The 15,000-nt window shown below is 39.2% G+C and overlaps 1 protein-coding gene and 1 long non-coding RNA gene across 2 annotated transcripts in view; both read right to left on the bottom strand.

Annotated features, from left to right (window-relative positions):
• Window positions 1-3,415: 3,415 nt before the first annotated feature.
• The window catches only part of LOC138019974 (vesicle-associated membrane protein-associated protein B-like), an 81,595-nt gene continuing 70,010 nt past the window's right edge, over window positions 3,416-15,000 (bottom strand). The window contains exons 6-7 of the mRNA XM_068866962.1: window positions 12,613-12,678; window positions 3,416-4,169 (exon numbers count right to left, since the gene is read on the bottom strand). Of these exons, the coding sequence (XP_068723063.1) occupies window positions 3,999-4,169; window positions 12,613-12,678 (237 nt within the window). The 3' untranslated portion in view covers window positions 3,416-3,998. The remainder of the gene's footprint in view (window positions 4,170-12,612; window positions 12,679-15,000) is intronic.
• Window positions 5,686-12,606, bottom strand: LOC138019978 (uncharacterized). The gene is made up of 2 exons (XR_011126284.1): window positions 10,521-12,606; window positions 5,686-10,323 (listed from the first exon to the last, which is right to left on the bottom strand). It is a non-coding gene; the product is annotated as an uncharacterized lncRNA (long non-coding RNA).

The raw sequence follows: 15,000 nt of genomic DNA, 5'->3' as shown, positions 1-15,000 counted from the left end.
CAAAGTGGATCTGAACAACGACGCTTTTGTTCTCATGGCTGGGGAGACTCCAAACATGCTTCGCATACGCACAGTGCATGTTGCAGACAGTGTGAAACTAGAACTTGTACAGATCATGCAAGGTCACAAAGGGAGTGCACCGCTACCAGCCATCTATACCTTTAACCAGAACCCCTACGAAGTCAAGGATCGTACCTCAGGGAGTCTTAAATCACACTGAGACAGTTCTATTCCACGGCTTCATTCCTCAGTGCATCATTTTTGGGAAACGATGCCTTAAACGGGAACCTTGCAAGAAATCCTTTCAACTTTGAGCTGTTCGACATGCAAGACATTCGGCTGACTGTGAATGGAGAAGAAATGCCCTATTCTGTGCTGGATCTGACAGGTGGAAAAAAGATCGATGGTCACAACACGCTGTTTTCAGGAAGTGGAGACAAAAATTGTGTGCACGGTCTTCACATTGATAGAGTGGATTGGGAAAACGGTTACGGTTTGTTCCGTTTTGATTTGACACCGACAGCAAGTGGACATCCTGATCATCTGACAAGCCATTGAATGGGTAACGTGAACCTGCACCTGAAATTTAGAACTCAGTTCTGAATTTAATTGTGTACGCAGAATTTCAGAATCAGTTGGAAATTGATCGCAATCATCGTGCGGTCTACGATTTGTCACAAGGCTCTTAGTTCATCCTTATCCATATGACCCGAGAACTATGGCAACCCTATCTTTTTGACCCTGTGCTAGCACCTCTGATGCAAGGCGTATTTCCAAGGGATAGACTACCTGTGATCAACACCTACCCAGCCGGTCTCATCGAGAATACGGCCATGTACTTTGAATCGCTTTGTGAAAGTGAATTCATTGACAGCTACAGATTTCCTCCCGAAACTTACAACATGGATACCTACATTCTGTGGGACGTTACCTATTATAACGACAAAACATCGCAAGAACTGAACTCGGATGTTTGTGGAGATTGTTTGTTTTATCTCATTCAACGAGCACGGAATGTTGGCTACATTTAAACGATATGGTTCTCAGTGAAACGATGCACAAGTTGCACGGAGTGTACACACTTATTTTAATTCAGTCATTTATGCTAAAGTTAATGCTTGCTTTCAACAAGGTTGAAAGTCATTTCATTGTGACCACAAGCAATCAAGTCACGTTGAAAGTAAAAAGTGCTGCTTTTTTGTGTGTATTTGCTACTAAAAGGGGTGGGAATTCTATCTCGTGTACACAAATCGTTGAAGCTTCGTATCATGAACATGTCTCAATTCAAGTGACCCAGCAGTATTATCATTTCTGACCCCAGTCAACGTGGAAAAACACATTTACGTGCCAGATACTTCAACAGACAGATTTTTTACTTGAATGCCCCATTTGCAAGATCATGTATTGCTACAGTCAATGGAAAGTTTGTTTTATAATTAAGGAACTGGTAAAGGAAGTCACGTGTATTCCTGACGACATCCCCGCCTTATTTCCAACCCCTTATCGTCCTGGTCTGCTCGTGTTAGATGACCTCACGAGAAACTATAGCGATGACGAGCGCATTTTGGATTTGTTCACCAAAGTGTCACATTGTTGTGACGTCACCTGCATCTATTTGACACAAAACCTTTTTTCCCAGGAAAGTTTTCCCGGAGCATTTCTCTTAATGGTCATTACATCATTGCTTTTAACAATCCTAGAGATACTTTGGGGTTGAGGACACTGGCACAACAGGCGTTTTTTGGGCACGTTCCGTTGGTATGGGAGAGTTTTCAAGACACTACATCACAACCATTTGGATACTTAATGATGGATTTACATCCACAAACCCCTTTACATGCGGCGATTGCGAACAAGGGTCTTCCCAGCGTCACATTCATATCCCATCGTTAAGGTGGATAAGAAAATCTATAAAACCGATGAACCCTTTCCGGGAGATTTCATTTTAACACCATGGCTTTGCAATGAAAGCAACTTGCTGAGTCTCCTGACATGTTTTTGTGCTTGAAGGTTAGAACGTAACATTACAAACTTTAAAAAAATTAGGCTCGCTTTGACTTCATTATCCAAGAGATGAAATGTTTCAAGTTCACAGGCCAACGACAGGGCTTTGTCCATGGCACATGATTTGTCTCTCCATAGTCGAAGCCTGTCGTCTCGATCTTTCATAGAATCAATGAAATGCTGGACGGCAATCTTTCCTGAGTGTCAGAGGACAAATCCTGAAAAGCGAAAGTTGACATAGACCGAATATCTGCAGAAAGGGCTTGAACACCTTCATTTTCCTGTTGGCGACGGTTGTGCAAACGGGCCTTGGTGTAACTCGCGCTTTTTTTCAACACCAAACTGAAGCTCTAGTTTGTCAATAATCTTCGCGCAATTTTGACAGTCACTGTTGGACATGCTCTTTATCACCTTTTGAACTTTGCCATGAAGGCTTGCAGCCAAGAAAACAGCAGCTTCTTCTTTGCTCCAACCACTAACAACAAACAACGCTCAAAGTGTTTCAAATAATCTCGTAACCATCATAATCTGCAGGATTTTTGACTGGTTTGAGTAACTTCCAGTGGTGTGTAAACAAATCAGTTGAAAATTTATCCAATTTGTTCTCTGATGCGAACGGGTTTGTAGAGTGAAATCGGCGACTTGAACTTCCAAAATAATTTACTGACAGGTCTGGAGATGAATCAGACACTGATAACCTGTAAACAGGTTCCCACGCTTAAAAGGGTCAACTGGCATTGAACAACTCATCCCTTTGAATCCTGAATCCATGATTGCCTTTTCCGCCAAACAAACACGCAAAATTTCCACAGAAAACCACACAAAACGATGATATTCGCTTGCACAAACCACAGGGATAGGAAAAAGTTTGTTTTATCACTGCTGCCACCAATGTAACGCCACAATTCCACAATAAAGCATGTTGCTTTCTTTAGTCACTGATCAACAGTTAAACACACCACTCAGCACACTGTTGTTGCACCGTCATGTGACCACAATAGTTACTAAGGGAAGTCACTGCGGCGATCGCCTACGCTATAGTACGATATAAAATCAAAACATGTCAAAAAAAAAAATTGAAAAACGCTGACATCGTTTACCTGAGAATTTATCTACAAGTCGATTTTTTCAAAAAATTAAATATTAATATTTCGGAAAAATTTACAATACCTCTGTTTTGGCCTTGAGAACCTACACTGAAACAAAAGAATACTATTTTCGATTCAAAACTACACTCAAGGAGCATTAAAAATCAATTATGCTTATTTCACTCTCAGGGCATAACTGACACATGGATAAGGATAGGATAAGGTGCAAACCTCAAAAGAGTACAATATAGTCTTCTCCAGATTGATATCAGGATATTTGGACAACAGCACCGAAAAGCAGTACTAGCATAAAATGGCAATAATTTTTCAACGATCACAATTTTATTGAGTATTAAAAAAATATTAGGCTGACAACTGGAATTTGGGTACAGTTTGTATAACTGGGTATACGTCATTCCCCCAAAGCAAACAATGACATTCAAATTTAAAACTCGTCACATCATCCTTTTCTTCCAAACGGCAACCTTTACAGTGAACAAGGTGTTTTTTTCCTGGTGTTGAATTAATTAATAATTTCTTTTTTCCATTTATGTGGGGTGTCTATCACTTCATATCTTAAAGTAAAAAATCCTTAAATTCTAATCAAACAGGCGAGGTTAACACTTGACATCCAATACCACCACCACCAATTCATTAACAACAGTTAACAGCACTCTCTGTTTTCCAGGATACAGTACCTCGATTGTCTGGTTTCTCAATTCCGGTTGACAGGATCAGAGCAGTTTAACCAAAGAAATTATTTCCTATTTGTGTTTCTCAAGGGATACACAACAATCCAGTTCAAATTTATGAAGCAACGTGTAAGAGGAAAGGTTCCACATCAACAAATCCAGTTGACATTAATCTAAAATAATGATTACAGTGACTCTCTCTGTCAAATGCCTTTTACAGGATAAATTTCCCTATGACAATCCCAAATATCAGCGCTAAGATAAGATAAGCAATAGCCATTGGCGGCAACGTCCCAGAAGTCTCCCGTGTGTTTACACTATCTGAAGACAGTTGCTCAGGTGAGGACAATTGTGCCACGTTCTTCCTCAAGCGTACAGTCTCATCCTAATGATATAAAAGAAGAAAAGGCTAAAATAGTAACACAGCACTTCAAATGGTGCCTCAATATCATAGTTTGCGAAGCATTGTCTGATTCTAAGAGCAGAGACAAAGAAATCGGCTTCCTTATCAAATACAACATTTAATTGGCACTATTACCATGAAAAATCAGATTTGGTCAGAATGAGGCCAATAGCACCCTTAAACTAAACTAAGTGGAGAATGAAGAGCATGGGTGCTGTATATATTAACTGGGAAATACCAATTGTTTTTGTTAGCAACCTTCTGCCATAAAGTGTAAGGTGTGGCGTTAACCACACGTTCAATTTGGTTTTCATTTTACGAATCTTATTAAAGAAATTTCCTTCATTATTTTTATCCTCCTTGTAAGAGAGATATGCTACGAGTGATTTTAGCAGATCCTTGGTACAGGAGAAGTTCAGGATCTTGGAATTTTCACCTTTCAAAAAGGCGATCACCATTACTTTAGTTTTTGTACAATTCAATTTAAGACCTGCGATATTACCAAACATTTCAATGTCTTGAAGAACACAATTCAGAGAAGTAGCATCCCGATCTATAAGAGTTGTATCATCTGCAAATTGCAAAATGTTAGCTTCCTGCTGATTTGGGAGGTCGCTCCCTTTGCAGCTTGGATCTTGACGAATTTTACAAGCTAATATTTCTACCCCAAGAATAAACAAGACGGGGCTTAGTGGACAAGCCTGCCGTACTCCTCTTGAGACTTTAAAGTAATTTGACAAGATGCTGGCATTCATCGCCGCAGACTCCACGTCATTGTATAAAACCGAGAACCATTTTCTGACAACAGGACCAAAATTATATATGTCAATATATATCAATATATATTGATATTTAGATATATCAATATTCAGACATGGCTTTGAGGCTTTAGGGCCAAATTTCCTGGCTCAGTTCTGTTTTCTTTGTCTCACAAATCTCAAGGGAATTTCTACACAAAATAATATTTAAATTTAACTGTAAAGACTCGTAACCATGTGTGTATATTGATATATCAAACATGGCCTATTTGGCAAGTTTTACACAGCAAACGCAAGCCACAGAGAAAACACTCAACAACCAACCACTCCACTGTTAATAAATGTAACATTTTTGGACATGGAGGAGGTTGGAGTTATCACAATCTGGTAACAAATGGCCAGAGATAAGGAAATACTTACTCCACCATCTGCTGATAAAGATGGCTGATTTGTGGTAGACTGTGCAAGTGCAGGGTGCAGGGATGGCACAGTGGTGAGAGCACTCGCCTCCTACCAATGTGGCCTGGGTTTGGTTCCCAGGTCCGGCGTCATATGTGGGTTGAGCTTGTTGGTTCTCTCCTCTGCACCAAGAGGTTTTCTCTGGGTACATGCACTCCGGTTTCCCCTCTTCTCAAAAACCAACATTACACTTTATTTGTGTAAATTGTTAATTTCAGTTTACAGTGTCCCCAATTAGTTATTATTAGTGCTAGAACGACTAGACACTTGAATAAAGTTCCTTTTCTTTACTTTTTTTCCAGACCCTTGGAATTCACAAGAACTACCTTGGATTGCTTTGGCGCATCTTTAATCAAACAATACGCGGATGCCTGTTTGCTTGTTTGTGAAGCAGAGAAACTCTCTGCAGAGGAAAATTCCATTGAAATAAACTTGCTTCTTGAAGCTTTGAGGTGCTTCATCCGAGCTTCGACTGAGAAGCAAATTTGTTGTGACAATGCCACAAATTTCATCCAGGCAGAGAAAGACCTTAAGGAAACAATCAACGAAACCAGGGATAACCGCATTATTTAGTCCACCTACTACAATACATTTTGATGGGTATGAATGAGAAGAGCAAATCTTTATGACCCAGAGTCTCGTCCATCTTGCTACAAAAGAGCAGTTTCGCCAAAGATGACAAGTTTATCCAGACCTTGGTCTGCAAGATCAAGGATTTACACAATCAGCACTCCTTTAACTTTACCTTTCATCAGACAATTAACATCGACCCTCCAAGGTCAACTTATCTTATCTTACTTTGCAACAGCCAAAGAAATGTAACCGATCTTTAAAAAGTTTGGCCGTTGCAAATGCTGTGCTGACTAAAGACCAAAAGGTCTTCAAGAAACATGTGACCCATGGGATTGGTGCTGGGCACTAGTAAAACCAAGGACTAGTAAAACAATTCACATCAACTCTCCAAGGCCAACTCGTCTTCTTCTTTTTTCACAATACACCATTCATTACATTACACTGCTTAATACTGTTTAATAGTATTTACATTATACAATACAATAACCATTTACAAAGCAGTACTAGTTCACCTATACATACAACAATTCATAGCAGGTTTATGTCCTCTTGTTCTATCACAGGGTAAATATCTAAAACACTCAGGAATGAAATATATATGTTACTTTTGGAGACTCGGCTTAGGGCATCGTTGAATAATAAGTAGGGTACGAATGGCTCCCATTTCTTCGGAACTGTTGTTTGACTATTGTTTTCAGTTTGATAGATATATTTTCAAGTGGCAAAGAAAACCATCTAGTTTAGGTTTTCTCTCTTTGTCTCGCCATAACCAGATATAATACTTGGCGGTTAAAAGGCAAAAGTTTATTTGGAGTTTGTTTTCTGTTTTATCAGGCCTCAGACCCAATGCAGCATCTTCTTGCAAAAAAACATCGATAACTTGACAACCGCCACCGGTGGCTCAGTTGGTTGAGCACCGGGTTGTCACGTGGGAGGTCGTGACTTCAACTCTGGCCGGACCAACACTCAGGATCTTTAAATAACTGAGGAGAAAGTGCTGCCTTTGTAATTGCATCTGCAAATGGTTAGACTCTCTAGTCTTCTCGGATAAGGACGATAAGCTGGAGGGCCCGTCTCACAACCCTTCAATGTTCATAATCCTGTGGGACGTAAAAGAACCCGCACACTTGTCGCAAAGAGTAGGGCATGTAGTTCCCGGTGTTGTGGTCTGTCTTCTGTGGTGTGTCATGGTTGGGAGGGTAAAATGCTCGGAGAGGGCCGTAAGTTAGAAAACTGTAACAGGTTACTACGTCTCCCTCTTTAAATAAAGATAAAACAAACAAACAAACAAGACTGGGACCACGAGAATTGACTATTCCAAAAAGCTCTAGTGTTTCCACATTCCCAAAAAAAAGTGCAGCGAATTTTCTGTTTCCGACTGACAAAATGAGCATTTTCGCTATCTACTACTCCTATCTTTTTAAGAAAATTATTGGTTGCCAAGCGGTGATGTAAAAATTTAAAATTAAACGTTGTAAGTTTTGTGCTTTTAGTACACTGAAATGGCAACTGGTAAGCTTCACTCCAATCGACATTTTCATTTGGTGGGAGGTTAATCTCATTGCTCCATTTTTCTTGAAACAAATGAGGTTGCTCACTTTTGGACGAGATTAACTTCTTACATACAAGTCTATTTGGCTTAGCATACATTCATGTTTATGTTTATGTAGCACCCCTTTGACTGCAGAGACCATTCCAAAGTAATCAAGGAGCCGAACTTTCAACTTTCAGTTTTGACAATCAGTCCAAGTGAGGAAGCTAGAGGAGTTATCCCACAGATGTTCAACCTTTGTTAAATCTTTGTTACAGCGTACCAATCATTGTAAAAAAAAAAAAAAAAAAAAAAAAAAAAAAAACAGGTCTATTACCAATTCGTATCAAAGAATTATACCACAAAGCAGCGCCCAAAAAAAGATCCTCAGATGTTACATTTGTCTCAAAAAATTCTTCACTCCATATTTCCAGAATTTCTTTAACAAAGGGGCAAGATAAGTTAGTCAAGCTTGAGATATCTCCCACATACTGCTGGAGTTCCAAGTCGAAGATGGTTCTCCATTTACCGTGGTTGTTAAGATCTAGGTACTTTTTTATCCAAATGGCTTATTAGGATTTGTTGAAAGAAAATATCTATCATTTTTATTCCTCCTTGGATGAAATCATTTATCACAACATTTCTTTTTATTTTGTCATCTTTACCGCTCCACGGAAAGAAAAGAAAATGGTGTTGAGTTCCCTTAATACTCTTTGATGTGTTCCAAGAGGGGAAAGAATATTTCCTAATTGCAACATAACAAGACTTTTCAATACTGTGATTTTCCCTAAAAGGCTAAGCATACGAAATTTCCATCAGCCTTAAATCGCCCTTACTTTTTCTAGTTTTTCAGTGTAACTCTGGGACATTGTTATATCTAGATTTGTCGAGAGCCCATTTGAAGTCTAATTCAGGACAGAGCTTAACAGGTGTGTTCGCTTTAGAGCCGATCCACAAGGCCTCCGTTTTCCTGCTGTTGAGTATGATGCCAGATGCCTGACTCTTTAAGAGATTTTTTGGAGCCGTCTAAAACATGTGATGTATCGTCTGCATATTGACTTTGCGCAAGGCTTCAGCCATTATCTCTGCCGCAAGGATAAAAAGATATGGTGACAAATGACAAGCCCTGCCTAACTCCTCTGCTGAGTTAAAGAAATTGCTAGACCATCTGCTGTTTAGGATACAGCTTTGGATATTACAGTAAAAAGCTTTAGTCCATTCGATGAGAGATGGGCCAAAACCAAAGTGCTCAAGAGTTTTATGTATGAGAGGCCATTCGAGAGTGTCAAAGGCTTTTTCAAAGTCAAGAAAAAGAAGACGACCCAGAATATCTTTTTGTACTGTCTATCAGCTGAATATTCTCACCTATATATCTGTCTTTGATGAAGCCTGTTTGATCATGTGAAATAAGCCTAGGATGCATAGTTTATATCCGCCTTGCTATAGCTTTGGTTGCAATCTTATAATCACAATTTAATAACATGAGTGGTCGCCAATTCTTTATCAAGTTAGGATCCGTGACTTTTTTTGGTATCAACTTGATAGCTTCATGCATCATAATAACAGTAATTTAAGGCGCTAATCAAGGTTTCTCTCGCATCCCTCCAAAAACCTTTATAGAATTCGCATGGCAATCCATCTGTTCCAGGGTTGATTTAATCTGAACCCTCGGCCTCTAGCACTGGAATGTACACAAAATGTCAAGGAGATCACAGAATGATCCGTTTTGTATCCTGGTACGATATCAGCTTCATTGATGTCAAAGAAAGTGCTCTGATTAACAAGATAAAAGAATCAAGTCTGCAGTGAACCTCAGGCCTTTTTTGTTGCCAAGTGATTCTGAAGAGATCGGATGTAGCACCCTCCACACATCAATTACATCTAAGTCTTCGCAAAAGGCTTTAGCGACCTCTTGCAATGGACCTCTTGTATGAGACATGTCGACATTTGTTTTGCTCATAGCCAATTATAAACCTCTCGTTGCTTGAAACAGTCCCCTAATCCTCGCACATTAAATGATCCTATTTTCAATTCCATTGCTTAGTGTCTAAATTAAGGTGGATAAGGTTGTCCGGTTTCACCTATGAACACTTCTGGTTGTTTAAGGACATATAACCTGCTTACATTAAAAATTGAATTACATACAAGAGAGAAACCAAAAAATAACGACACGAACAACTATACAAATAAAGTATGTGTCTTAAGACTATACGGTTGACCACTTTACTTGTGAGGTGTTGACTTTCTAGTGCTATGATGAAAAATTCAGTAATCACCACCGTAAACAATTGTTATTGTTCCGCCAGTTATATTGATTAAGCTTGGTTATTACCTGTATCCAGTTCGTTGGATACGACCACAGGAATGTTCTCCAAGTTGTATCTCTGCTCCCCACTGTATAACCATCGGCCCGCAACTTTCACCCCGTCACCTTTATCCTTGGTTTTGCGCATTGCTTTTGTCAGCTTTCTTCGCTCTACCTGGATTGCGTAGTCAGCAGTTACGTAGACGTCTTCTTCTTCTTGCTGAAGACAAGATCTCTATCTTCTCTGCAGGCAAATCGGGCGATAATTGGCCTAATTGTATTTTCCTTGCGCTTCCCTATCCAATGGACAGCACGAAACCAAATATTTGACGTGTCAATCTGCAATTCCCTTTGGAGAATGTCACAAACAACGTCCCTAGATGTTAAATGTTCGGTTGATTCCGGAATATTGTTAAATTTGCGGTTTGTATAATCTTCTAGTTCAACAATTTTATTCCTTTCTTCTTTCAGTTCTTCTTTAGTCTTAGGGTGTGTTCGATTGACCATATTCTAGATAGGAATACATTGGAGAGAAGTTAGAGATACTTCGTTTTTACAGAGATTCACATCAAAATTGTCAAACACCTACTAAAATGCTATTTTAAGCATACCTTTATTACCCTTGTTGCTTCAAAACGCCTGACATGCCGTTTTAAATGATCACTACACATATTCTTATTCCGGAATACGGTCAATCGAATACACACCCTAAGTCAGTTCCTGATTAACCTTATCCAAATCCTGTCTCAACTCCTGCGATTCGTTTTCCTGGAGGGCTTTGACAGCCTTCAGCACGGCGTTCTCTCCTTTCAAATCATCAATTGAGGCCCACACTCCTTCCATGCTCTTTTTTTGTGTTTAGGCCGTCTAACTCTGCTTTCATATAGAAACGGAAACCACTTAGTTCCTCACGTATTTTAGCGAAATTATTGTCCACATTGTCGCTAAGTTTATGGATCAACGCCTTAACCACACTTTTTTCGCCACCTTGTTCCATGGCTCTGACCTTCTTTGGCTCCAGTGGCGAGTTTCGCTGAGCTTGAGCTTGATCCTTGTTATGCAAGTTTGTGTTTTGTCATCCAAGAAGCTTATTCCTCTCACAGACGGGCAGTGGTGCTAGCTGTTGAGAGTCCTCCCTCACAAAAATCGTTCACTACAGGATGGGACGTCCAGTCACGATTACAGTCTCCCCAGTCTCCTCATTTTCTGCCTACAAAACAAACTATCATACTTCCCCACCATGGAACTTCCAACATACTAATACGCACCAGTGATGAGGTGGCAAAGAGTTTAGTATCTGCCAAACTTAACCCATTAACTTTGCAAGAGCAACAGAAACGTAACCGTTTGGCTGTTGGAAATGTTGTACTGAGAAAAGACCAAAGGTCTTCAAGAAACATGTGACCCATGGGACATTAAAGGGAATAAGTCACAAAATAGTAAACACTTTTACTCAAGTAAATCAATAAATCAATCTAAAGCAGCCAGGTGTCAAATTCCTACAGATATCTCACGCTCATATGTTATACAACTATTCTGTTACAATGATGTCCCTAAAGTTCGCTTAGGTTTAAAATAACTATTTACATGGCTAAATTTTCATCTTCTTTTATTTCAGAAGCACTTTTTTTACATATAAAAAAAGTAGCCTTGTAAATAGTTATTTTATTCCTTAAAGTTCAAGGATTTGTCCAAAGTCCATGTCACACATTTATAACTTGAAAGAACTGCTCCCACAAAAATGCAGTTACAAGGTGCATGAGCATGATGTGCTATCCTTGTTTTCTTTTCAAATCCTGATTTATACACATAGTTCACCCATGTTTTCTTACACCTGTCTGCCAACGGATGTCTGCATTCCATGCTCAACCAATAACAAAAAATGATCATGGGTTCCATAAACATATCTGACTGGGAGGGGAAAAACGCTCCACACAAAATGCTCCTTCTACCTGCTACACCGATAAATAAGCTCTACAACCCAAAGCACAAGGAATCCAACAGATGGGCAAATATAACAAAACCACTGACAACAATTGACCACAGCTGCTCCTAATTGTAATCTAATTCTGATCAGTTAAATTGCACTTAACTTCACTTAACAACTCTGTTGCAAAGTGGAGGTTGTTTGCCTGGAACGTCCACTATTGGCAGCCAGCTCTAAGATGGAGACTGCACCGATGACTGGCAAAACCTGACAACCCAGCCATGAGCCCCCACGCCCAGGCAGAGGCCCTTCGTGCCCTCTGATAAAGGGACTCATGGCCCCCCAAGCCATGGCCCTGAAACGCCCAATTCCAACTGCACCAAAAAAACCACAGATTGTTTGATGTTATGTTGAATGGGGTGATGTTACTATGCATGACTCTTACTAGCCCAGAGGGCTTCTTGATGAAGTTAAATGCATTTTAACTGAGTCAACGGTTACTCATCCAGGTACAGTGTCACATAGTGTCATGGCCTTCGGGTCAGCAGTCATATGCACCAGTGCAGGCAGTATGGCTGATGGTGGTCTACTGTGCCACCAGAGGCTTACATGTTTTTTATGAGCAATTTGCAGTGTGCACATTGCAGCGGATCTACAGGCTGTTAGCAGTTTTCCAGTCAGTTAGCGTAAACCTCAAATGATGAGGAAAAATACATGTGGCAGTTGTAAGGAGTTTCCTAGTAAACCTGACAAAAAAGGGAGGGCACCAAGCACCTTTAATACACAGAAGAAATTAATATTCCTTTGAAACATGAATAACAGCCACTAATTTTCATCTTCTCATTTTAATGGTCACACCATACTTCACATACCATGAGAGAGGTGTTTTCTCTTTTAAGTTTTTCCAATTCTTCATGTGTAACTCTTCCTTCATCTGCCTGTTAAAAAGGGAGAGAAGCTCTTTGTCTCTAGCTAAATTTACAGCATTATATTTAAGGCCATTAGAGAAGATTTGTCATTTTAAAGTGGCTTATCTAGTTTCAACAACTTCAAGAGACTGTCTTCCCACAAGGATTAAGTCTAAAGACCACTTTTTCACATATCAGAATTGTGTGGTACCAAACGAAACAATTTTTGCTAAACAAGATGCACTCATTATTATGCCGCAAAATGTCACTACTGAAACAGGACAGCCATCTAACAGCACACTATATTTTAAAACAAAACACTTACATGTACATCTTAAACACAAACTCAGCGACCCCCCATTTCTTACTGCTGGAAAGTGATCAGCAGGCAAAGATGTTAACAAACAAGCCACCTTAAACGGTCTAATAGTCAAGGTAGCTCAAGTTGCAGAAAGCTTCAATTTCGCCTGGTAATTACTTTCCTGAAATAGAAAATGGGGATACCTAGTAAGTTTTTGGGACAAAAGCACCTGATCGCCCATTGATATGGTAGGCTATTACATCACACTAATACACACATTTTGTAAGGCAACAGTGGCTGTTTTACATGAACCCTAGCATACCTGCTTGTCACTACAGTGTTGTAGAGGTACTCCTTCCAATAGTACAGTTTTGTTAAGTGATAGCTACTGTAATGTATTCAACATAAAAATTTGTATGTACTTGGAGAAAAAGGTTCAGATTAATTGATGGAGACGTAGAATGTAATTGCTTCTTAGGGGCAATAGCTAGCATCAATAGATAGTTCCCATGCTGCAGTGCATCTGTTAAGTAATAAATAGATCACACAGATGGCCAAGTGCGTCACTGATGTTCATACCACATATTGATGACTTCTGTGATTTTTTTCTGAACATACTAACAAGAACATGGAATCTATTTGTTTTATACAACTAGCAGTAATACAGGATTAGTGAAGTGTGTTGGATTCCTGTTTTGTCATCAATAAGACACTCATTTGGTATTGCTAGATGGTCACCCATCCAGGCATTGACCCCATCGAAGAAGACTTGACTTCCCTTGGGCAAGCCGTAACACTATCACACAAGATCAAGGTTATTTGTGTCAGAACAAGATGGCGTCCAAACGCTGAAATCATATGGCATCATGATCAATACCCAAGGTACATCCTGCAGAACTGACACAATTAGAAAGTTTTCTCTTCAAATGCACACTTCTGGTGAAATAGATTACACATTAAACTATTATGGAACCTCCTGGACTATTATGGAAACTCCCGAAGTGGGTTTTGTGGGTTTTTAATATGCTTACTGCTTCTGTTACTTCATCTCAGTATTGAATCTTGCAGAATCATAAAAGTCGATTTGTTAGTAAAAGACCAATGAGTGTACAATCAACAATTTCTTAATTGTGGACAGAGCTTTTAAAAACTGTCTATCAGTGGATCAATATTTATTCTTTGTTTATTCTTCAGTGTTTATTCTTTCGATAGGGTGTTAAGTCTGAAGTTCCACCTTTAAAAAAAAATTACTATTAATTTATGGATTTCTTGCACATGATATCAACTAGCCTAAATTTTCGTTTAAACCTTTTGTCACACATAAATAGCATGACTTGAGATAACATGGGTGGTGTATCTCTTGTAAAATATATGTATCAGGCATTTTTCTTCTCTCTAAAGCTGTAAAACTGAAAATAATTTATGAAGAAAAGAACAAGATTGCAGGCTTGGAAATGGGTGTGCATAGCACACTTGGGCAAGTGACTTTCTCTGAACACCTTCCAACTCAAGCAGCCACTCACTCAATCAATTCACAACTTTAAGAAATGTCAAGCCAAAACAATTAGTCAGTCTTCGTTTGCATGTGGCTTCCATTAAAGAAACTATAGAAAGGAAGGGAATCATTGAAACATCTATCGATATCCAAAAGCGTTTGTGTGAGAGATAATTTAAAGAAGGAGAAAGTGAATTTGCAACAAGAAATGAGATGTTTATTAACAAAAGGGACGGCTCAATATTTACAAGGATGACCCGGACGGGACAACATTGTGACTATGTGTTAATTTTGAATGAAATTCGTAGCAATTGGGTAAAAATCGGCAGAAATCATTCATATTCTTTTGTTACACTCACTCAATGCAATGACCATATGGCTTTGCTTCCATATATGGAAAGCAGAAGCCACAAAAAGATACAGTATTTTTAAAGTTCTTTAATATATAATTAATTAAAGCATGGTTGCCTGCCTAGTGGGCAACTTGGAATTTTAACTTTTACTAGGTAAGTCCTGAAAATTAAGAAAAAAATTGCAATTGATTCTTGGTCCTCAC

This window comes from Montipora capricornis, chromosome 10 (genome assembly GCF_036669925.1).
Source record: "Montipora capricornis isolate CH-2021 chromosome 10, ASM3666992v2, whole genome shotgun sequence".
Taxonomy (NCBI): Eukaryota; Metazoa; Cnidaria; class Anthozoa; order Scleractinia; family Acroporidae; genus Montipora; species Montipora capricornis.
This window is presented reverse-complemented; position numbering and strand designations above follow the sequence as displayed.